The sequence below is a fragment of the Laccaria bicolor genome, genomic scaffold (assembly GCF_000143565.1).
Source record: "Laccaria bicolor S238N-H82 LACBIscaffold_32 genomic scaffold, whole genome shotgun sequence".
Lineage (NCBI taxonomy): Eukaryota > Fungi > Basidiomycota > Agaricomycetes > Agaricales > Hydnangiaceae > Laccaria > Laccaria bicolor.
The window spans coordinates 361,563-384,515 of record NW_001889903.1 but is presented as its reverse complement, the minus strand read 5'-3'; the positions used below and the strand labels follow the sequence as shown (position 1 = coordinate 384,515).

The 22,953-nt window shown below is 48.7% G+C and overlaps 4 protein-coding genes across 4 annotated transcripts; 1 reads left to right on the top strand and 3 right to left on the bottom strand.

Moving 5' to 3' along the window:
* Positions 1-9,067: 9,067 nt before the first annotated feature.
* LACBIDRAFT_295169 (uncharacterized protein) lies at positions 9,068-12,621 on the bottom strand (the record flags this gene model as incomplete). Its single annotated transcript, XM_001885538.1, has 7 exons — positions 9,068-9,134; positions 9,199-9,415; positions 9,551-9,655; positions 10,208-11,941; positions 12,006-12,282; positions 12,337-12,390; positions 12,412-12,621. The coding sequence occupies 7 exons, from the start codon at positions 12,619-12,621 to the stop codon at positions 9,068-9,070; spliced, it is 2,664 nt and encodes an 887-aa protein (XP_001885573.1).
* A 2,668-nt stretch (positions 12,622-15,289) lies between these two features.
* LACBIDRAFT_295168 (uncharacterized protein) lies at positions 15,290-16,918 on the bottom strand (the record flags this gene model as incomplete). Its single annotated transcript, XM_001885537.1, has 3 exons — positions 15,290-15,512; positions 15,562-16,543; positions 16,593-16,918. 2 exons carry the CDS (start codon positions 16,916-16,918, stop codon positions 15,601-15,603), a joined length of 1,269 nt encoding a protein of 422 aa, XP_001885572.1. The 3' UTR covers positions 15,290-15,512; positions 15,562-15,600.
* Positions 16,919-19,882: 2,964 nt separating this feature from the next.
* Positions 19,883-20,479, bottom strand: LACBIDRAFT_306852 (uncharacterized protein; the record flags this gene model as incomplete). The annotated part of the gene is made up of 4 exons (XM_001885536.1): positions 19,883-19,975; positions 20,026-20,311; positions 20,368-20,399; positions 20,462-20,479. 4 exons carry the CDS (start codon positions 20,477-20,479, stop codon positions 19,883-19,885), a joined length of 429 nt encoding a protein of 142 aa, XP_001885571.1.
* Positions 20,480-20,832: 353 nt separating this feature from the next.
* On the top strand, positions 20,833-21,625 carry LACBIDRAFT_331233 (uncharacterized protein; the record flags this gene model as incomplete). Its single annotated transcript, XM_001885610.1, has 4 exons — positions 20,833-20,873; positions 20,929-20,986; positions 21,202-21,260; positions 21,361-21,625. 4 exons carry the CDS (start codon positions 20,833-20,835, stop codon positions 21,623-21,625), a joined length of 423 nt encoding a protein of 140 aa, XP_001885645.1.
* Positions 21,626-22,953: the final 1,328 nt, after the last annotated feature.

The window sequence follows — 22,953 nt, the reverse complement described above, 5'->3', positions numbered from 1 at the left end:
CACTTTGTCATGGATATGGCGCGTGGAGGGCTTCGCAATTGGGGAGGAGGAGGCAGAGGATGATATCCTACGATCTGAGTGGGCGAAGAGCAGAGCGAGAGCAAATAGGGCAAATGAGGAGGTTCTTCTCGTTCGGGAGGAAATGAGAAGAACATTGGCATTTTTGATTTGGAAGGCTCAGTGGTGGGAGGAAAGAGGAAAGCTAAGAACACTATCAGACAAGGATTCTATGGAAGGCCTTCACGCGTACTCCATGGAGCAAGCAGACTTGCATCAGCAGCTCCATGAAAGTTTCAAGTCAATTTGGAAGCAGCCATTACAGGATGTGGAGGAAGAGGAAGATGACGAAGAGAAGAGGGGGGGGGAGGAGGACGGAATGGATGTCGACGATGATGATGACGAGGATGAGGCAGAGGATGAGGCAGAAAGGGTGAGCAGTGACAACGAAATCGAAAACGCAATCGAAGAGCCTGACAGCGACGACGACGAGTGACCCACAACGTTGAGCAGACCCTGACGGTGATGACGAGGGAGGGGAAGGAAGCGACAACGAGGGGGGGAGGGCCCTGACAGCGATGACGGAGGGGAGAGAGGACCCTGACAGCGATGGCGGGAGGGGGCCCTGACAGCGACGGTGGGCAGGCCCTGACAGCGATGACAGAGGAGAGGGAGGACCCTGACAGCGACGACGGAGGGGACCCTGACAGTGATGGCAGGTAGACCCTGACGTCGACAAAGGGGGAGGACCCTGACAGCAACGTCGAAGGCCCCAGTGACCAGTATGGAGAGTATTTAGGCTCTGGTGGCTAACTGACAGGCCCCACAGTTAACGCCTCTGATGCATCAGGTTAGTGGGCAATTAGGGTAAATGATATATAAATGTAGCAGCATAGGCTGGTTCACTGAAAGTATAGCAAAGAAGAAGTAAGTCCCTATTTTACATATATACTCTAATCCGATACTCTATTACAGACAAGCGTCGGGGTTTACGAGCGACAGCAAGCTTTGTTGCCCAGAATGTGAGAAATGTTGGAACAGGCGGTCAAGCAAGTCTGCAGCAGCATATCGGATCGAGAGCATGCGAAGCCGCCATCTAGTCAAGAGTCAAGACGGCAGCAAAACATACCATCATGATCCATTCACTCCTTTTTTGGACCAAAAATCCCTCAAACTCCACCAACGACAAGCGCGCCACCGCTCCTCCATTCAGCAGTACAGGTGGTGTCCAGCTCGACAAACGGATTCGAGAGCCACGAAATGTGTCCGACCTGTATGGATATGGGGATGAAGTGTCGTCGCACGTAGTAACGGATCCAAAAATGTAACATACTACTTATTTGGGTATGTTTTTGACATAGGAACTCGGAAGTTTCCTTTTTTGGGGGGTAGGAGGTGGGGGGGGGTAGGCTGAGGGCGCCTTAATTCGTAATGTGACTGTATATCCAAAATCCACGTTCCGCCACCCCCTTGGAACTAGAGCATGCTGCTGTTCTACCCTCGTTGTGGCGGTCTATCGGCTCGGCCACTGATAAATCGGTGCCAGGTGGTGACGATGAGCAGTGGTTCTGTGGTGCCCGACGTACTATAAGTCTTGGAGGTGCCAAATTGAAATTGAAACATGGATGGAACGAGGAGACCCCAGCGGGGTTCTAAGCTGCCATGTCACCAGATTCTGGTGACGGCGTCCCAAATTTGGCAGGCGGTCACAATACGCTGGTGACCGCTAGGCAGCTCACCTAAACGCGTGCGGTATTCGTCTCTTTACCTCTGTACCACCACCGTTTCTCGCCTTTTCCGTAATTTATTCGCGTTCCCTACTACTTTATGTCCATTTAATACGCCCGACATGAGCCTCCCTAACGACGATAACGAAACCCTGCACGCCCTGACGCCAGGCACGAACACACCCGCCGCATCAACGGCGTCAAACGCCGACGTTCTCCTTCCATCAACACCACCTTCATCTGCCGACGTCCCAATCGACCCCCAGCTTCTCCATGCCGACTTCTTTCCTGCTCGAAAACCCGATGGCAGTCTGGTCTCGGAAGAAGCGTACAAAGCCCACCTGTAAGTCCCTCGCCTACTGTAATCAACGTCCCTGGATATCTCATCTTGCCTTCAGCTTCACCATCAGAAAGAGAGAGCCCCTGCGGGCGGCATGCTCTCATTTCAAGATTCGTTTCGCAACGCGAGCCAACCTAGAGTTTTTGCGGAACGCCCTTGTCCGCCACTGGTACGTATGCTCCTTGACTCCGCTTTTGATTTTTCTTTACAAGTCGCTTCACAGGTATCCAGCACGAGCAACTACAAACCCCTCGCCTGATCACGCTGTGGCTGGTCCATCGAAAACACTTTCCATCGTCATCCCCCCACGCCCAGCTCACTCTGTAGGCCAATCAAGTGGCCAAACTGATCAAGAAATCCTTGAAGCCGATTTCGATGTCGACGACGAAGCATTGACAAAGCAGTATGACGTGGGGGAGGGGGTTGCGGAAGCCGTATTTGGGGCCCTTGACACCGGTGGCCTCGAAGAGGAGGATGAGGACGAGGAGTCGGAGGACATTGACCTGGACGATGACGGTACGAGCTTTCTTTCGTTGTTACTTTCACAATGATCAAGCTATCCTTTCTAGCAACCTATAAACAGTTTCAGACCAGTGTGCGTGTGTCAGCGGCTCAAAGAACGGAAGCCAACAGGAGGGCAGGTGGCAGAAAGACGCAGAAATGCGTCGTGAAGTCATGGAATGTGAGTCCGCACTATCTATCTCGTTCCACATGTCAATAGCTCCTTTGTTGCAGATTTTCCAGAAGGAAGCTCTTGCGGCAGGCAAGCTCCGCGATGACATAGTCGACGAGCACGCTCTGCTGCTTTTCGTTGACTTCTGTGCTAGACGTTGCAAGCGAGACCGTCGAGGAGAGTACATACCCAACACTCGCATCGGCGCTGTAAGTACCTCAATATTTCTAGTATAATCGTTGATAACACTCTTCAGTCACAAATAAAAAAAGAGTTCTTTGGTGCCTTGCGTATCCGAAAGGTTCAAGATGCTCGCGATCCAACCCTGGCTATCAAGCGGCCTGCCACGACCGTCCATGTTTACGATGCGGTCAAGACTCGCATGGACGAGGCCCTACAAAATGCACGCGAGTAAGTCGCAACTCCATTCAACGTCAACGCGACGTGACGAACTTTCTGCAGGGGGCTCATTCCTGCTGAGGATGCCCCTGACATCATTGCCAACACGTTTCTCGCCCAGCTGTCAGACGAGACCCTCACACGCATTCGATACGGTTTCCTGGAGCACCGAGAGCGTACGTTTGTCTGACTGAACAGCTATCCCCTCAACATTCATTTATATTATTTTCAGTGAAGCCAACTATCAACGGACACCTGGCATGGACAATGATGAATGCAAGCGGTAACCGCGGAGACGACATCCGGGCATTGCGGTTATGTGAAATGCAGCCGTATCAGTTTCTACATCCTAACGGCGAAACGAGCATCCCTGCCGTTCTAGGTTTGCAATCTGACATGGAACAGAAAGCTCGGTCCAAAGGGATGAAGACGGTAAGTAAAATTTCTGCTGTTGATGACCGAACCATAACTCAGACACGTTGTAGACGATAAATCCTACCTATACATGTTTTATTGCACACAGAAACCCTGAAATGTGCTCGTTGGGAGCCTTCGCTTTGTATCTACATTACATCCACGACGTAGCCGACGTAGACACTAAATATGATATTGACTATACTGTGAACAAATCGTGGCGTGCTGTGAGTATTTCTGTTTCTTTCTCATTGAATGTTGGCACTTACCTTGGTATCTTTTTTCTTCAGATCAGACTGATTCATGGGTCATCGGCTACCGTTCCCTACAACGAGACGGCACTCCAAAACCTTTTTGTCCAGTCTTATAGAAAGGCTGGTGTTGAGTCTAATCTCAAAGCTCATCTTGCTCGCCACATGCTAGGATACCACCAAGAAAAAATGGGGTTCGTCTCTTGTTTATCTCGTCCACTGCCAAAATCGGTTACAATGACTTTAGTGTGCGATCTGAGGAGACATCCAAACTCGGATGGTCGCGTGATACCTACCAGAACACCTATGCGCCAGCGCTCCCAAAATCGGTATCGTATTTATGACCATTCTTCCATTTTGTGCTCATCAAACATATGTAGGCGATATTGGGCGCTCACGGTTACAAACTACATGAGACTTACAATCCATCATGGATTCAGGTGGAGGTACCCAAGCCTTTCTTGGAGCTAGTTTGCCCTGCAGCAGAGAGAAATATTGAGTCGGTTAAAGGTCTGGTGTCATCAATGATTAGATTACAGCGCACTTAGATCAATTATAGGCCTTAAGGATCGAGTCGGGGCCACAAATTATTGGGAAATGGTCATCTGGCTTCGGCCGTACTTATTCCAGGTATGCACAGGCCTATCACCTTTGTTGTTGGCCTTATAATATCGGTTTCAGGCTGCCGCGGCCATATTTCAAGTCAGGCCAAACTCCAAACTCTTTCGACTTCCAGCTCTGGCTCGAGACGACGTTGGTCTTTGGATGCGAAGCGTATTTCCCGTCCACCTCGCCACCATTGACTCAAACGCCATCAACCCTGTAAGTCTCGAGCGCCTTCAAAACGAGATCATGCGTAAATCTCTGGAGCAACTTCGCCAAGAGAGCAGCATGCAGAAAGAGCTTTTGCGCAACAACACAGCCCAGATTGAAAAACTCACGCAAATCGTGCAACGCCGCACATCACGATGGACTCCGGCAAAGGCTATTTCATACGAAACTTCACGCCCTTCGTCAACTGCGGTTGCTTGCATCTCTCGGCAGCTCGAATTTCGATCAGACTCAACTCTGCCACTTTTGGCGTCGGGCGATCTCGGTGCCCCAGCAGTTATTGGTCCGGAAACTCGTGCGGCGGAAGACACAGGTGTTTATATTGCAGGCGATAATAGTCTCCGTGGGTTCATCGTGCCGTCGCCTCGTCTAGCAACCTCTCCACGTCCACGGACAGAGGTTGACCTTGTCCTGCCACCCCTCATTGCATTTTGTAAACCAGGTATGTCCAATTCAACATCTAACCATTACTTTTGAAGTTTTCATGTATTCAGGCGACGATCTCCTCTTGGAACACCCAGTTCTGGGGCAAGGATCTGTCCACTGGAACGATGTCTTCGCACAAGTTAAGCAACCTGGACCGCTTTGGGACGCGTGGAAGCCATCAAAGACTCTCGATCAGATGTCGATTCAGGACGTCTGGGATTGTTACAATGTTGGCGAGGGCGTCGAGGAGAATGGAGCGCAAACTGGGGTCAAACCCCCACTTCGCTTAGTTGAGCAAGCATTCGGTTCAGAATGGCGCAAGGCAGGAAAGGTGATTGTTTTTTGGTGATCAAGCATATGATTACAGCTGACTTGCCTTTCAGGACAGAAAGGCCTGGCAACGTTTCCGCGAGATCCCCGAGTGGATTGACCTCAAGATAAAGAATGGGTTCACAGCTTCGCAGGCAATCGACACACTCGAGGGGATGAGATCAGTACCTGGCAAATCACGTCTGTTAGGCACAAGCGGACTGGTCGAAATTCTCGCCACCGAGAGAAAAGCCGCCGCGAAGGTACGTTCCTTTCATGTACTAGACTAAATATCATGACCCACTTAATTCTACAGTCCGCAAAAGACGGCAATAGTTCGAACGCAACCTGTACAGCAAGCTTGGATATTGAAGAGACAACTTCGATAGCAACGGGCTCAAAGCGTCGCGCCCCCACAGTTGGTGGCCGACCAAAACCAAAGAAAGAACGGAGGTCATAGGTAAAGTCATATGTTACTTGTTGTATGTTATTCATCTCGCTTTGTTCTTTCGTGAATACATGATTATAAACTTGGAATTTTTGAGACATGAACAATTTGCAACTGAATCATTTCCGATATCCCGCCTCTTCCCAACCCAACCTCTGAGAATGGGTGTTCACGGCTTGTGGAAGGTTTGAACACCTCACTTTTTTTTTCCGAGATGTGAAATGTGTCTGGTTTTTAGTGCATTCAGGCGGCCGAGAGCATTACTTCTTTGCAAGATCTCACCGTCATCGAAGGCTATGAGCGAAACTCACAAGGACACCATACTCTGATTATTGGTGTCGACACGGAGTAAGCGTAAATTTATTTCTTACGCCCAATTTTAAAACACGACTGGGTTCACAGTGCGATTATGTCACAGTGCATTGCAGCGGCACATGCAAATGGCCACGTTCATGGCCCCGGGCACCTCCAAATATTTTTCTACAAGCTCTGCAAATTTCTACGAAGCCCTGCTACTTGGGTCTTTGTTTTCGATGGCCCTAACCGCCCAAGTATCAAGCGGGGTAAGGCCGTGAACAGCTCAACTGCACCATCATGGGTTGGCCCATGCAAAGACCTGATTGAGTGCTTCGGATTTCATGTTCATCAGGTATCTAGAGTCCTCCCCCCTGCCAGTTGGTTTTTTCTCATGAACTTTTGTATTAGGCTCCCGGAGAGGGAGAGGCTGAACTCGCAAAACTGAGCTCTCACAGCTTTATCGACGTGATTCTTACTACAGATAGTGATATCTTTGTCTTTGGGGGTATATGTGTTCTGCGAAGGTAGGGGATTTTTACAAAAACAGCTTCAACCATTTAAAATTCAGCGTGTTTAGTACGTCAGTAAAAAACAAACCAACTGAACATGCTGATGAAATTGGCTTATTCACTGCGGACGCCATTGAAAATACCGAAGGGTTGACACTGGGAGGACTCTTGCTGCTTGCCTTGTTATCGGGCGGGGATTACGCAGCGGGGTTAGAGGGCTGTGGTGAGGTCACCGCTCACGGGCTTGCCAAGTGTGGCTTTGGGGATGAGCTCCTCGGGGCCTTCAATACCCTGCATGGTGAAGATCTTTCTACCTTCTTGGTATCCTGGGTTGACAGCATCCGCAATGAACTGGTCTCGAATACTCATGGCTTCCTTCCCTCACGTCGCCCAGCCCTTGCTGATGCTATCCCACCCGACTTTCCTCCAGTGAATGTTATTGAGTTTTACGTGCAGCCGAAAACAACTTCATTTTTCCCTTCTGGCGAGCTCCCCTTTGCGGCGTGGAAACCACGTGAAATTCGCATCAACAAACTCGCATCGTTTTCCGCAAAGAACCTTGGTTGGACAGATGCAACAGCGCTCCGAAAAACATTTCACTCCAATATTTGGGAGGGTGTTTTTCTTCAAATGTTGATTTCCGTAAGATTGACATTTCTTGCTATACCTTCAGCGCACTGATAGCCATTTTATTTTCATTTTTAACTAGCCCTGGGTGCTCTATAATCCCGAGACTCACATCATGCGAACTGATAACATGAACACCACAATTCTAGAACTTCAACCGAAGCAACGCCAGACCCGTCGTCAATCAAATATCTGTTCTTGGCACCGTGTTAAAATCTCAACCGACAACTTCATTGAATTGATGGGGCTACGTTACAGAACAGAAGGCGAGAACAAGCTTAGCCTCTGGGTTCCAGCTTCGTTGTTCCCAGAAAACACGGCTTCTGTTAGTCAGGGCAAAGCCAAACGCAAACGAACGGTGAAACGCCAGGCGGCTAAGTCAGAAGCACCCGAATCAGGCCAATCCACTCAATTCACTGAGTCACCAGTCATCGACCTCCCTTTATTCCTGCCAATCCCCTTACCACCTCGAAAACCAACTGAGGTATCCCAGCATTCTTCAACTTCTGACAGACAAGACTTTGGAGGAGGACAATCCCTTTCCTACAATGCTTCGGGTCCAGGGCAGTCATCTCCAAGTGGTCCGGACATCGATCTCACTGTTGCCGAGAACACAACATGCAAATCCCCGAGTGCATCCTGTTACAACAGTGTGGTCTCTCCCATCATTGATCTCACTGCTGAGGACCTGAGCGCACAGGCCGAGTCTTCTGCCATGGGCGCTCAGCACCACGGCAAGCGCCAGGGTATTGATACATACAACGACGACATTATCTACATTAGTGATTAAAGCATTCAACGTGGCTGTTCTTACATGAATCGAGTCCAACAAGAGTGTATGATTTATTGAATAAAAGTATATGTACTTGACAGAAAATTGTATCTAGTTAAACAATGCGATTGAGAAGTACTTCAAAATCACTCTCATATCTCCCCTCACAATACTATTCAGTCAAATTCTCTTTCCCCACCAAAATTCCAACAGACGAGCCTGAGCATCGATGAAGAGAGGGGGAGCAGTGATTGATGAGCGGCACGTGGTGGAGAAGACGGAGGGTCGCTTCGAAAAGTCGGGGCAAAGGGGTGGTGAGGGCGGTTGGGATGCGAGGGATATGAAGGCGGGCAGGGAAAGTGCGCGTGAAGCAAAGAGACAACGGAGGATGGTAACGGAGGAGCGGGGACGGAGAGTCGAGTGGCCCGCGCCCATGCCAAAGCGATGTGACGACGACGGGCAGCCACCTGCCAAAGCGTGGTGACGAGCTGGAGCGAGGCCGGAGGACGAAAGCAGCTTAAACGCTGTGACGAGGGCGAAAAGAAATGGCTGACATAAGGTGTCGAGCGGTGACGCCGAGCTGGGACGGCGTCACGTCGTCACGAGGAATGCGCCTCAGAACACTTCTTCGCGTGACTTATTCCTCGTTCCCGGTGGTCGATACTTAATCCATTTTTGTGACGACCGAATCAGCCTGTATGACCTTGGACATACTCCTCATAGTCCCTTACTGGATCATGCTCGTGTGGAAGCTCAACTTGAATATGGAGGGATTTATCTGGTTCACCCCAGCCCAGATGGCTCAGCGCTCCGAATCTTCCTTTCGATAAGGCTCACTGACGACGAAAGAAACCAGTTAGGTCTAAACAGAGTGTCGGTTGTCTTGTATTTTTGTAATTGTAGTCATTTCACTCAGTTTTATTTTATTTTGGCAGATGGCACAAGTTCCAGGTATATGAAATATACCCTCATCATGACCACCCACGGTTTGAGCTACTCTCTCAGTGGTCGGCCATGCAAACCTGGACGTCCCCGATCAACCTATATTCAATACACCTCAATCGGGTAGTTATCAAGTTTGGTAATGTCGTAACGGTTTGGGACTTCGTAACCGCTACATCAGCATCATGGCGTGTTGTGGGCAATTTTCATCGAGTGCGCTCTGTTCCTTCTCATACCCCGCATTTTGATAACTTTCTTGGTGCAGATCATCATCGCTGACGACACAATCATTTTGTTTGGGAATACAGGCATTTCTGTGTGGAGTATGCCAGCCCTTCTGCCTCATGATCATGAACATACCACCCTCAGGCCACATGCAGACATCCCCATTCTCAACCCACTCTTCGGAATTGATTATCCTGGAGGCGTGGCCCTCCTTGACGATAACCCTTTCTCTGAATCCGTCATTAGAGGACCCTCAAACTGGTATACAGAGCCTCGGTGTTACGACATTGTTAGCCCAAGCAAAGCTGGCTTTGCGATCTCGCACTATCTAGTGGTCCTCAACGAGGATATGACTGGGGGTACCATCGAAAAGACTGCATCCTATGAGCTTATGATCACCCCAGGGATGCATATCGACGATATCTTCATCAATTGCTACTGCATATATCACAATCAGCTGGTTTTGTGCTGGGGGGAGGAGTTCAGCATCAAAGTTTATGTGTTTGCATTCTCCTCCCAGGAAAATATAATTTCAACGCCTGATAAGTTCTTGACCCTTGGGAAAGTGGTCGAAGCTGTATCCTTGTGTCCGTTTTCAGCTAGGCATTGTCTACTTTCCGCTGACGAGATTATCGTTCACGACTTTCGTTTTCCTCTCTTCTCAAGTGTCCAGTCCGGCGTTTGATTGTCCAATTGCATTCTTCGCCACTTCAAGCACTGGCGGGTAGTTGGAGACTGAGATAGGTGATTGTTGGACACGAGTATGGACCTTGAAAAAATTCAAAATGCGTTAGTAGAAGACCCATATTAAAGGAAACCAATCTGCGGCGATAGGTTGTGGTTGAGTGAATGGACGACGTCGTTTTTGTCAACGATATTATAATTCGTACGTGTGTTTGCATAAAACGAACATGAACAAACCGCCCGCAAAAACGGACAGTAATGGCAGCAGGGTATTTGATCATAAGATAATCAAAACAAAACAGCATATCAACGCTCACTACGACCGCTTTTTCTTACTTGCAGCCGCAGTCCCACTCCTACTCGTCCCCTTCCTCGTCTTCACAGGCGCTTCCAAATCACCCACACTCCCCGTCGTCGTCAACCTAGACGACCTCCTCCTCGTCTTCACTCCATCCCCAGTCTCCCCATCACCCACATCCGACATGGACGCTGACGAGCGTGGTTTCCGGGTCGGACGCGCAGCCGCTTTCCCCAGTGGTGCAGTTGACACAGGCGGCCCAGGTAACGGCATCACATGGTCCTGTTCCTCCCCCTCCTCCTCCTCGTTATCATTATCCGACAAAGCACCCGGGAAACTCCCCACTGGTTCCCGCGTTTTCGTCTGACGCTTTGTTGTGCGGGTAGGTTTGGTAGGCGCATCAGTCGTTCTTTTACTAGTTCGTGCGCTTTTCCTCTTTTGGTTGCTTGGTTGCTGCCGTTGCTCTTCCTGTTCCTGCTGCGGTGGTTCATCATCCTCATCTTCGTGTGTATCATCATCGTCCAGGAAGGCTCCTGGCGGCAACCGTTTCCTCTGTGACGCTGACAGCGACAGCTCATTCTTGTGGCTTTGGGAAGCAGCTAGTTTTTCCGGAGCAGAGGTCTTCGTTCCTCGAGTGTTCCCAAATACCGAAAATTCAAGCACCATATTTTCATCGTCTGGCCGTGTCGTGTGTCCGTTCGCGGTACCATTGGTATGAGGCTCCTTCTCCGAACTTTCATCAAGATCCATAACCTCATTTTCACTCTGCTGGTCCATCGAAACCAACGGGTTTGGTCGTTCAGGACTCACAGACAGGCCATCAAACGGTCTCTTGACCCCATTTGTCTTAGCAGGCTGAGGGGGCTGGTAAAACGCATTTTGTCGACTTCCCGAGGGTGTGAAGTTGATGGGCTGAGGAATTCCTTTGCCATTCGTCGAACTCCCCAGTGGCGGGAACTTGAGCCCACTCGCAGGCGAAGAAGTGCCCCCAAAGGTGCCCAACATACGGCTACCAACACCACTGAGTGAGTTGAGTGATTGGCGTGGTTGCTTTGATGACGAAGATGAAGGACCCAAAAGCGATGAGGTGAGTGGTGTAGTAGCAGGGAATCCAAGACTCTTCCGCGGTGTAGGGATGCTGGAGCTCCCGCTGGCGGGGTTGGTGATGGTCGTAGAGGTAATAGGGAGGAGCGGAGCTGCAGTTACGGGCTGAGGTAGACGAGCGTTGTTCATGCTGATCGGGCCTCCAAAACGGGGTGCACCTGATTGCTTGGAAATAGACCCATTCAGATCTGGTGCACGTATATTTTGTATTGATGAAGTAGACTGATTCAACGCGTCTGAGGGTCGAACGTCTTCCCATGATTGGGACATGGTGACGTCCGCAGCGACATTCGCAGAACCATTGACAGGTCTTGGGGGAGCAGCAGCGGGTGTGGGGTTCGCCGCAGAATTTAACTCTGCGTCGAGCTGAGCGCGCTCGGCAGAGGTCAAGGCGGCATACAAGTCTTGCACCATTTTTTTGCGGTCTTGCGTCGCCTTGAGGTTTTGGCTGGTCGCAGGGGAGGAACTGAACTGACGGTCGAGTTTGATCGCCTCGGCGTGTCTTCCTGCTTGAATTAGTCGTACGCACACAAGGTCTTGAAGAATGGCGGCGTCAGAAGACTTTATCGAAGCAGGGGGATCTTGCGCGTATGAGTGGAGTAAACCCTCTTCAAAGGGCGATAAGGGCAAGGAGATGAGCATCGTCAACGCCGCAGGCCGTGGTTCAGCTAGATGACAAAATCATCAGCGAACTCCAAAGACAACGCCCAAAACACACAAAATCCCACTCACGGGTAACAACCCACTCCAACAACTTCTCAAACAGCTTCGGACGCATGAAATCCTTGTCATGAAACGTTCTTTGAAACGTCCACGCCTCGAGCAAACTCGACTCCGCCAGCGCAACCAAATACATAATCAAATCATTCGGCTCCGTAAGCGATGGTTTCGCTGTACGGACATACCTCCGAATCAGCGGGGCAGGATCAGGCGTCAACGAAATAGCCTGCAATATCTTGCTCGCATAGTCCCTGTTCAGCCTTGCATCCGAAAGGAGCGTAACAGCCCTCTGCAACCCAATTGTAATCACAATAAACTTTCTTCAAGTGGCCCAAAAACTCACCGGAACGTTAATCCCCGAATCCAAATACCAGTACGCGTCCGCCAACATCGTAAACTGCGGCGGTATACAACACACCTTTGCCAATTTCTCCTCCCTCCCATCCTGATGCCACTTTAACAAAAAATACACCAAACAGTTTTTCTTGAGCGCGTCATAATGCGACGACCCAATCGCGTCCAAAAGGCGCCGCAGACCCTGCGGATCCGTAGGTGGGTAGATGAGGTCCGCGTCACGAATGGCTCCGCCGGAGGTGAGGAGGATGTCGAAGATGAGGCGGTCGCTCATTGCTGCGCGCCGAGCCTCGATTTGCTGTGGACGCGGTTGGCGCCATGCAAAACCCGTTGGAGAGAGGTCAAAGTAGTTGATTACAGGTGAGCCTCTTATGATTTGAACCGAGTCCTGTCAGTCTTTATCAGCGCCAACAGAAAGTGCAATGGGAGATGGGGAACTGACATCCTCCATTTTTATACGAGGGTCAACGTGGAGTTGAACAAAGGTGAAGACATTACGTAATGCAATGTGACGGGAGTAATAACGAAAACAATCAATGATTTTTTCCATTCACTTCGTATATATGTCACGATGAACAGGAGGATAATGACAAAACTAGTGCTAAGGAGCGTGTAACGATCACAGGGACGTGTATAAATGGTCAGAGAGGGGAGGTAAGGAGGGACGTATGTATGCGGTGAGGGTGAGGAGGGGTGTAATACAATGATTTCGGTTTCGTCGGTTTTGGAGGAAAGATGGGGGGGGGATAGCGAGAGGATAGTATGTAGGTGGTGGTGGTGGTGGTGGTGGGATAATGATGATGCAATGTGCAAGAAAAAAGGGGAGATGTAATATGTACAATCTATGTATGACTTGAATCTTTCAGTCCATGAATGTGGTGAAGAAAAAAGTTGAAACGGAATGCACAGTTTGGGTTGGGGTTGTAGCAGAATTGAGAGATTATGAAGCATTGGAGTCGAGGGGATGTGCTGGCATTGGTGTGGGTGGGGTATGCTGTTTTTCGCCGCCTGGTGAAAGGCCTGGGTGCAAAGGCAATGGCAAGGTAGAAAGGAAAAGTCGACAACCTATCAAACCAAAAACACTCAGCCAAAACCCACCCAACAACAACAACAAAAAACTCACCATCCAATCCAATCAAGAGCACAAGTGAAGAAGAACACAACGGTGACGCAAGATGACAGGTTCGCAAGCACACTTCCCATCTCCCCCTACGCCATCCAAGAGGAGAAGAGAACAAACAGGAAGAGAGGGGGGGGGGGAACGCCAAAAATCGTGTATGTATATGTGGCAATCATCAGGGGGGAGAGAAAAAATACGTAAAGAAAAAAAGGGAAGGGGAGAAATTGCAACGACGATACTGCTCGGGGATACTGGATACACTTGAGTTGGTTGTTGTTGAGACATGACGAGAAAAAGAAGAAAAAAAAGGAAACGATCATAAAGTAGGTGAAGTGGATCAAAAAAGGGACGGGCACCCCCAGAAAGCCACGTCTAAAAAGGGAGGGAGGTGCCCAAGAAAGAAAATCCATAAGATACTCGGGAAGTAAAAGGGTGGCGGAAATAGAAATGGAAAGTGGAACAAAAAGGCAATATTGAAAAGGCTGATAGATACGAGAAAAGTGGGGTTTGAATTGGGGGCGTGATCATAAAAAATGAACTTTGCTTGCATGGGTGTTGTCACAATTGCAATATTTTATTTAATGCAATAATAGGAATAGTCGTGGAGGCGTGGAGCGGAGGGATCCAAAAACAACAAGCATTCGAGTTTGATGGGATGACGAGTGAGTGAGTTGATTGATTGTGCGAGGATCCGCTTGAAGAGTATAGGGATGAGCGCCTCGCAAGATCTAAACACGAGGAATAGCCAACGCCAACTTCAGATTCGGGAATGCATGTATTGATGTTGGCCGTTGTGGGGAATGAATGGAAAAATTGGAATCCGACAAGGCAAGACGGGATAGCGAATAACTTATTTGCCGCGACCGAGGGACGTCCACCCAACGTTGTACTTTGGGAAGGGTGGGAGAAGTGTGGTATCGTTGGGATGAGCCAGGCGATAAAGTCAAGACGATCCAGGTGACAACGTCAAGACGATCCAGGTGTAATGAAGTCAACATAATCCATCAACATCACCACCTCCCAACAAATCCACCAGAGCCCATCATCGCCCATCATCATCGCGGCATAAAGACAAAAAAAAAGTTTATACAACAACATAAGAATGCGGTTCCCATATTTTTTATACAATCCACAGAAAGAAGAATCGGGGGGGGGGGGGGGGTAGGAAGGAAGGATGGATGGATGAGATGAAGTGCGGATAGATAGTCGTGACGTGATGTATTGCGGGGGTGTTAAGCGGTTTGCGTGGATGGATGGATGGAGGGGGGGTATGAAGCGGCGATAATGGAATGAATTGAACATGACGGGATAGATGAATGAATAGACAGGTCATAAGTTGCGATCCACATCAAATAGGTTGTTTATTATACGCGCAAAAACCCCCCATTTTCATGAGGGGGAAAAACACGAATAAGAGCGAGGTTGTCCTGAACGAATAAGCCATAAACCAGTGTGTTTTCTGTTCACAAACGAAAAAAAGAGAGAAGCGCAGAGCCATGGAAGCGTTATGATGATTTAGATGCATGCATGATTGTTGTTGTTGGTTGTGTTTGGTGGTTGTGAGGTATGAGAGTGTGGTTGGTGTGGATGCACCGCCGTTACATAGAGCACGACGCAAAAGGAAGGGAGGAGGGAAGCTAATACATAGGCGCTTCCTCCTCCTCTGTCGTCGTAAAGTTGGCATGGATGGATGGTGTAGGCCCAAGTGATGTGCATGTTGGAGCCAAGAACCGAGATGAACTCCCTAAAAAGAACCCGAAAGAAATTATGAACATGGCCTAGAGAGCAAGGTGGACATGTCCAGTGTGATATGACACTCGGCAAGGAATAACGATATTGATCAAAGCGTGTGATGATGAATAGTATTGATACATTGATGCTTGGTGGGTGTGCTTCGATGCAGTGAAATATAATGGATGAGTGGGTACAAGTAGGGAGGTGAGGGTCGGCGTGGATGGGTCGTGCCAATGAACGGGCGGGCAAAAGAATGACGGCGTGCAGAGACAAGTGACAAGAAATACATCTAAAAAAATTAACTTCAACAGCTGAAACCTTCATTAGTTTTAGCTTTTTAAACGAAGAAACAACATTTACCTCTAAACTTCTCTCTAATTAATCGCGAAATAAAATTCTTCAAACGAAAAGAGGGTCCGGCAGTTCCTCCGGACTTGGCGAGTTCTGGAACATGGAACTTGCGAAATACCCTGCGGCTTTTTCAGCTGCCTCTCTTTCTAGTTGTTTTTCCCTCGAGAGCGGGAATGCCGGTGGAGATGATGAGGATTCCCTGAAATGCGTAGAGGGAACAGCGCGGGACAGCGTTGGCGTTACAAGGGGAGACGAAGTCTCCGGTGCTGGGGTGCGTGTAAGCCCGAACAAAGCTTGGACGTTCGGGTTCAAGATGGTGCCACCTGGTCCGGTGGACACATCCTCATCAGAGGACATATTGAATATGCCCTCGCTCGGGGCCCTACGATGCTTCCTACCGCCCCGCTTGGGTGACACAGGCGACGGATAGTTGTTGATGCCGTTGAATGAAAACTCTCCAGGGGACCGACGAGAGATGGGAGCGGTATGTGGCACCTGATATTGTTTGCGGACGGGAGTGACAGGTGGCGAAAGAGTGGTGTTGTCTTGGTCAAAATCGCCTACCTCTGTCATATCGTCACAAATTGGGAAATCCCAGGCTGAAGAGGATCGACGGACAGTGGGTCGTTGTGGCATATGCGACGGGACAGGTTCAGAGCGGGAAAGGGTAGATGGGCCGGTGCGTTTTGATTTTGGGACGGGGATCGCCTTTGACAAGACAGGAGAGGGAGAAGGGGTAGCGAATTGAGGCTGCTGCTGCCTTCTTCTTGCGAGCTTTCCGGAGGGACGAGGAGCCAGAGTGGGAGAAGAAGTGGGAGTTTGAAGAGCAGAAGAGTGTGAAGAATCATCGAGAAAGGGATCGAAGAGATTTGTTGATGAAGAAATTACGGCTGCCTCTGCCTGCGAGGATAATAATTGATTCTGGGAGATGGGGGGAGAGGGCTGGCGACCGGGCTTGCCTCGAACACCGGAGTGAGAGGCACTTCTAGGGCTGTGGCCAGGTCAAAACTACTATAACAATGAAAAACATTTAATCGCACCTCTGCGTGGTCTTTGCCTGTAATCTGCCCCGTGGTGAAGGTGAGGCAACGGACGCAGGCGCCTTCTTCTCCGTAATCTCAGCCGAGCTCAACAACGGCGCACGGGCAACCGGTGCAGGCTTTGATTTGGGCGTTGGCTTTGTAGGCCGCTGCTGGGACGGCAACGGACGCTGAGGCGACGGCCTCAATGGTTTGGAGAGGGAGAGAAGGCCGGGTGTTCGGGTAGGTTGGACAACGACGGCAGGTGGAGCCGAGGGATGCCTCCTATGGGAATATGATACGGTCTGTGCAAGGTTGAACGTTGGAGGTTTCTGAACGAGCAGCATAGTTGTGGAGAAAGGGGACGGAAAAGGGGGCAGGCAGGGAGGAGAGATGGAAATGAGGTTTGCGAGATGGGTGTTTGTAATATGTATCGTGAGAGATCGTGCCAGCCCCCGTTAACTTTTGTTGCCGAGTGTTTGTTTTCAGTGGCACCGCTCAATTTTTCATGTCCTCATGACGCATCTTAGATCTGACTGCCTTTTCAGGACAAGATCTTCTCCTTGTTCCAGCATCTTCTGCTCAACACAACACTGCCCAATTACAACACCGTCGTCTCACTCCTCGGATAATTACCACAATACTCTTATTCTTCCGAAATCACACCATTCACCTTCTGTCCAGTTCCAATCCACTTTCCCCGCGACCTCGAGGCAATCTCATCTTCTCGTAGGGCTCCAGTCGCCGATACCGCGGCCTTCTATCTACTCTCTACTCTCTACTCAAATCGCACCCAGGCTACGAACCGTCGCGACCTTCCATCGATTCCTCATCAGTTCCCATCTGTCAATTTCCATCACATCTCAGAGGCTCGAAGCCCGCCTCGGAGTCCCCTATCTTATTATCTACTTGCATTGTTAAATCCCTAACGACGCATCCACAAAGATGTCTTGTCCATCCTCTATCTACGCCTTCACTCCTACCTACGTACACAAAGTACCTTGCCCACAAATGCACACGGCTTCTGCTCTCTCCACAATTATGATCCCCGGACACTCATTAAGGTCGTAGATTGGTATCACGCGTTCGCCAAACCCTGCATACAGGAAGCTTTTCAAAGTCGCATGATGCGCCTCCTTCCACGTACGTTCGCATCAGCCCTCGAGTCTTCTATAGCTGGCTAGTCTGAAATGGCAAGCACTAGTGCTTAGTGGGTATGTATGACGACGAGGGTTGGGTATGTAATTCTATGTGATTCAGCACTTCCATCAGAATAAATTTCACGCGCGTATCTTACAAGCGTAGTGCGTTCACTCATTTATCATTCAGGTGCGTATAATAGTAAGGAACAGTGGGCGTCGGTAGGCCATTGTTTTATTTATTCACCCTGTACTACTGTATCAAGGGAAGCTTGAGGGAACCAATGATACCTGGAACTGCAGGGCCCAAGAACAATAGGCAGGTTGAGTACGCACCTGTAGTCAACCCTAGTCAACCGCGAGGAGAGTCAAGTTGATTCGAAATGACGACGGGCGATATGATGACTTGAGGCCTGTTGTCTTGACCCGAGCAACGGTCGCTGTCGTCAAACACAAGAGACTCATCGTGATTTAGCTACACTCCGCACACGAAATCCTTCCTTTCAACCACGTCCAACGCCCAAAAACCTATTGGGGTGACGCACCCCTCTAGATCTTCCTTCTCCTTGTCGACTTCACCAAAATCCTCACGTAGCTTACCCCCCACCAACCCCTCCTTCCTACCAACCATCCCTGCCTCCCTCGCCCCTCAAGCAGTCGTCGAGAGAATTCGAAGACATCCTCAGAGCCGAGGTTAAGAGCAGACAATAGAGCAGCATTCATGATGGTCGACTTCCTCCCAACTCACGACATCAGTCGGGAGGACACTGAAATACGCCAAGAACTTCAGCACCCGAGGAGAGGTGGTGGGGGAGCATTCAAGATTGGGAGGTGTGCGAAGGTCGGCTGTCGTTGACCGTTGGTTTCGTTGGGAAGGAGCGGGCGAATATGGGCGTGCAAAGGAACGCGGAAAGGTAGTTGATTATGTGGAGTCATCTGCAAAACCCTAGGACGACTCAATGAAGCAGATATATCGGTGTTTGAACACGACCCGCTGGGCTACCGCGCGGTACTTCCATCCTTGGAAAGGAGTTTGCGGGTATGAAGAGGGGTGTTCGAATGAAGGCGAACGCTGTGCCTTCTGATGCTATAGCCCCGAAAATTCGGCCACTCACTTCGAGCGATGGTGCTCATGCGTCCATTCGTTGCTGTGCGAACTAGGGAATTACAGCAGGCGCCTTGAGCGGCAGCGAATTTCATCCTCTCGTCGTGAACTCTGTAGGTGCCAAACGGAGCCAGCATGCAAAAAAGTCGAGCCCATTCACCGAAAAGAGTACCGTCATCTAAGGCAAAGACGGGGAGAAGTTGGGGAGAAGGCTGGCGGACAACCCAGGAAGTAAAAATAGTCCTGTTGACTCATGGAGAGTCAACAGGCGGAGTTCCCATGCCTGTGGGTAGTAGCAGCTGTGTTTCCAAATATGGAAACATTACAGTCATCCACCTAGTGGGTGACTTTCCGTAACTCAAATCTATAAAAACAAGCTTTAGACCCGTGCCTACGGCACGGCACTCGCTAACGCTCGGCCGTTCCTCCAGCACTGGTCACAGCTTGCCGGGGGCATGCCCCCTGGACCCCCTGGTACACATGTTTAATCCTAGTTCTGGTACACATGTTCAATTCTGGCTCTTCTTACATCTCAATCAAAATAAAGTGACATTTATCAGTACTTTTACCATTTACATCAATCTAATAATACCTCTGGATAGACTACATTTTGTGTTACAGTTTGTTGTGAACCATCTTTGAAGAGAACTTTGATACGGTTGCTTGATGTGCAATGTGAAAGAGCCACATAAAGTTGTCCATGTGTAAATACTGGGGTCCGAACATCCAGTCCTAAATGTTTCACTGACTGTCCCTGAGATTTGTTGATTGTCATGCAATGCAAAAGGCCAGGCGAACAGGAAATTGCCTTCTGCATAACTGGAATGGAAGTTCACCATTTGAAGGCTCAAATCTTATGTGGGGAATGAATGCTGTGTGTCCTGCAAATTCTCCTCCCAGAATGCGTACTTCTAAAACTCGGGAAGAGGCATGGGTGAGGATTGCCCGGGTTCCATTGCATTGTCCATTTGCTGGATCAATATTTCGAAGGATCATTACTGGTGCACCTATCTTGAGTTTCAATTTTGCTAGAGGCATTCCACTAAGGTTGATGGAATTGAGGTATTCTACTGGGTATTCAAATTCACCATCCACACCTCATCTACCATAGCAGCAGGTGGAAATAGAGGTGGAGGGGCAGCAAGGGGGGCAGCATGAGCCTAAAAGATATATTAAATATTAGAAAAAGAGATATAACTCTGCAACCTACCTGATTTTGCAAATTACCCACTTGTGCAGCCATCCCAGGAGTAAGGTGAAGAATTTGACCATTATATAGAACCTCAACAAATGGATCATCACCTACAGGACCTTGAGGAATTTGAAGAGGAGCAACAGGGGGTGGAATAGGGAAAGGAAGAATAAAAGGTACACCACCACCAACAGCAGGATTTTGAGGTGTTCTCCTATGCTCAGGACTTTCCAACATCCTTTCTTGACGCTCTCTTGCCCTCTCAATATTTCTATGCCTTTGTGGAGTATTAGGAGGAGAATCCCTAGGGAATAAATGATAGTTAAGTAATAAAGGCAGGGAGCAAAAGAAATATCCTACATCAAGACCAAAGGACAACTGAAGCATATATTCTGATTACCAAAAAAAAGAGAAAAAGATCCACATATTGAAGCAACTAACCAATCAGCAAAACCTTGTGAAATCCTATCATCAAAAGTGATCAGAAGCAATCCAAGTGGACAAAATGTCAATTGAAGGTGTCTAAAAATAGTTGAAGGCTTTCCATAATGATCAAAATGTTATCCAGAAACTTACAAAATAATGTATCAGAGTTCGTGGTGGTTTGTGGAACAGTGAGGCAGGAGCAGCCTGAAGCCGTGTTGAGAAGTCTTGTGAGGGTGTGAAGTGCTTAGTAAGATAAAGCTGAATTTGTCAGCCATCAATCCTTTGTGTTTTCATGTATAGATGAATAAATTTGACCCTTATCGGAGTTTGAAACGAGAACTTCACAGGAGAGTTTATTGGAGTGACAGCTAACGAGGTATCGATAGACCAGAATTCAAAATGCTCCGCTTAGTGACTTTGTTTAGTTGTGGAGTCTCAGGGTACGTGCAAACAACCTAACCAGGAATTTATGACTATATACACAACAGCGGGAAGGGGCGGGAAGACAATGCCTGCCAATTGGCTGTGGGAAGTTGTTTGGCCAGCTCCAAAGGTAAATAAAATCACTGAGCGGAGTGTTTGGAGTTCTGGTCTATCGATACCTTGTTAGCTGGAATAAACCATAACGCCAACTGATTAGATTCTATTTGATGTATTTGCTTGCCTTGTACAAACTCACTTCCCTCCCATCTGAGCTGCTCTGAGGTTGTGTAGGCCCATGGATGGGTTTATTATACTGATTGTTCATCCACCCCACTGTAAAATTAGACCACACTCTGGGTGAAGCCCAAAAAATCCCAAGTTGAGCTGAACATGGCTGTGGATCAGTGAGTTAGGTGTCAAGAAGGGTGTTTGTAAAGGGAGCAACAGTTTCCAGGAGGGGATTTTGTAGCCATAAGACATTGACACTTCTAATAGACTCTGTAGTGGCCTTGAACTGCAACGAGAGGAAGCAGAATGCCCCAGCCGTAGGAGAGTAGTAGGGGATGAGGTAGAGCTGACTAAGCCATGTGGGAAGGAATCGTACCCAGGAAGGAAAGGTGTCCCCTTGGCAGGGTTGATTCCAGCGTTTGAAATCTGTTTGAGGGGTCTGTACCCTCTGAATAGATTAAGGTTTGTAACTGGGTTCCAACCAGGGACTCCATCAAAGTCGAACCCTTACAAGACTTGGCATCCTGGCAAAGGACCCTAGATTTCGTTGATTTATTCAAATCTAGAGAATTTGTGTTATGGAAAGTCACCCAGTGTTGTCGCAATGGATGCTTGATGGAATTTAAGGCCAGATTTTTCTGGCCTTAAAGTACCTTAATGGGACCTTAAAGCACCCTCCGAATTTGGAAATGTACAAGACCGTCACAAAACTAGTAAGAGGACTATGAACAATATACATAAACTACTTAGATAGAGGTTAATAGAAACTTGTGCAAGTGCAGCATGCGACGCTGTTGGTCTTGTCCATGTGACGGAGGTTGCAATTGGAGTAGGAGTTGGTGCCGTTTTTTAAGAAACCTCAGGCTGTTGATACTCCTCCAGCAGGCTGGCCTTACAATAAGTCTTGGGCACATCATGGTTGGAAACAGAAACTCATCAAGTGGGATGGATTCTTTGATTGAAACAAGCGCATGAAATACCAGACAACACTTGTGGCAAAATCAGTAGATCTCTTGCGTGCCACATGTTGCGTTATCAGTGATCCAAAGTTGTTTCGCTCAAGTCTGCAGGTCCAACACCGTAAAGTGGCCCTGGCTCTGCTGCTGTCAAATTCTTTGCCGTCGCTTTACGTCCCTCAGGCTTTCTTGGAGGTTTTCGCATGTTGGGATCTGTGGCTGGCTTTTTGTGTTTGGGCGTGGTGATACTATATTGCACATATGTAGCCATCTCTCCTGTACAGGCTGTGCTAATTTATAAACGGCCTTGGAAAGAGTCCTGATGGTTTTTGACCTCAGCACAACTGCTACTGCTTGACATGTTGACTACTACATCTGGAAAATGCACAGTGGCTATGGGGACCTATATAGGCTTGTGTAGGGTAAAAGTGCCGTAGCATGGTACCCCTCTATGATAGTTGTTGGTAATAAGATGTCTGACTATCGGCATCTATATAGTCTCATAGATGTGTAGGCTTGTAGTTCCATAGGATCTAAAAGTCCTACGTAGTTTGATACAAATTATCAATGAGATTAAAATTAAATATTGGATGAGCTTCTTCGAGCTCGTCCAGCAAGTTTCCACCGTGCCAGCCGCTGTGTTTTTCTTGCTGAGAATTGTAATGTAACTACCGAGAATCGAACTCTGGACCTATTGATGTAAAATACGAGGTTGTCATTGTATATATTTCCCACTACGCTATGTGCACATGTATGATTAGCACTTCTAGCTTTTTATAGCGGCCATACAGTCTGAACTCCATTCTCCAACCTTTCTCAAGTTATAAACTTGTTTCCTTGAGCCACACGTACTGATGAGAAAGTTAATTCAAAACAGTGATACAAGTTATAACACCCCATGCACGTAACAACC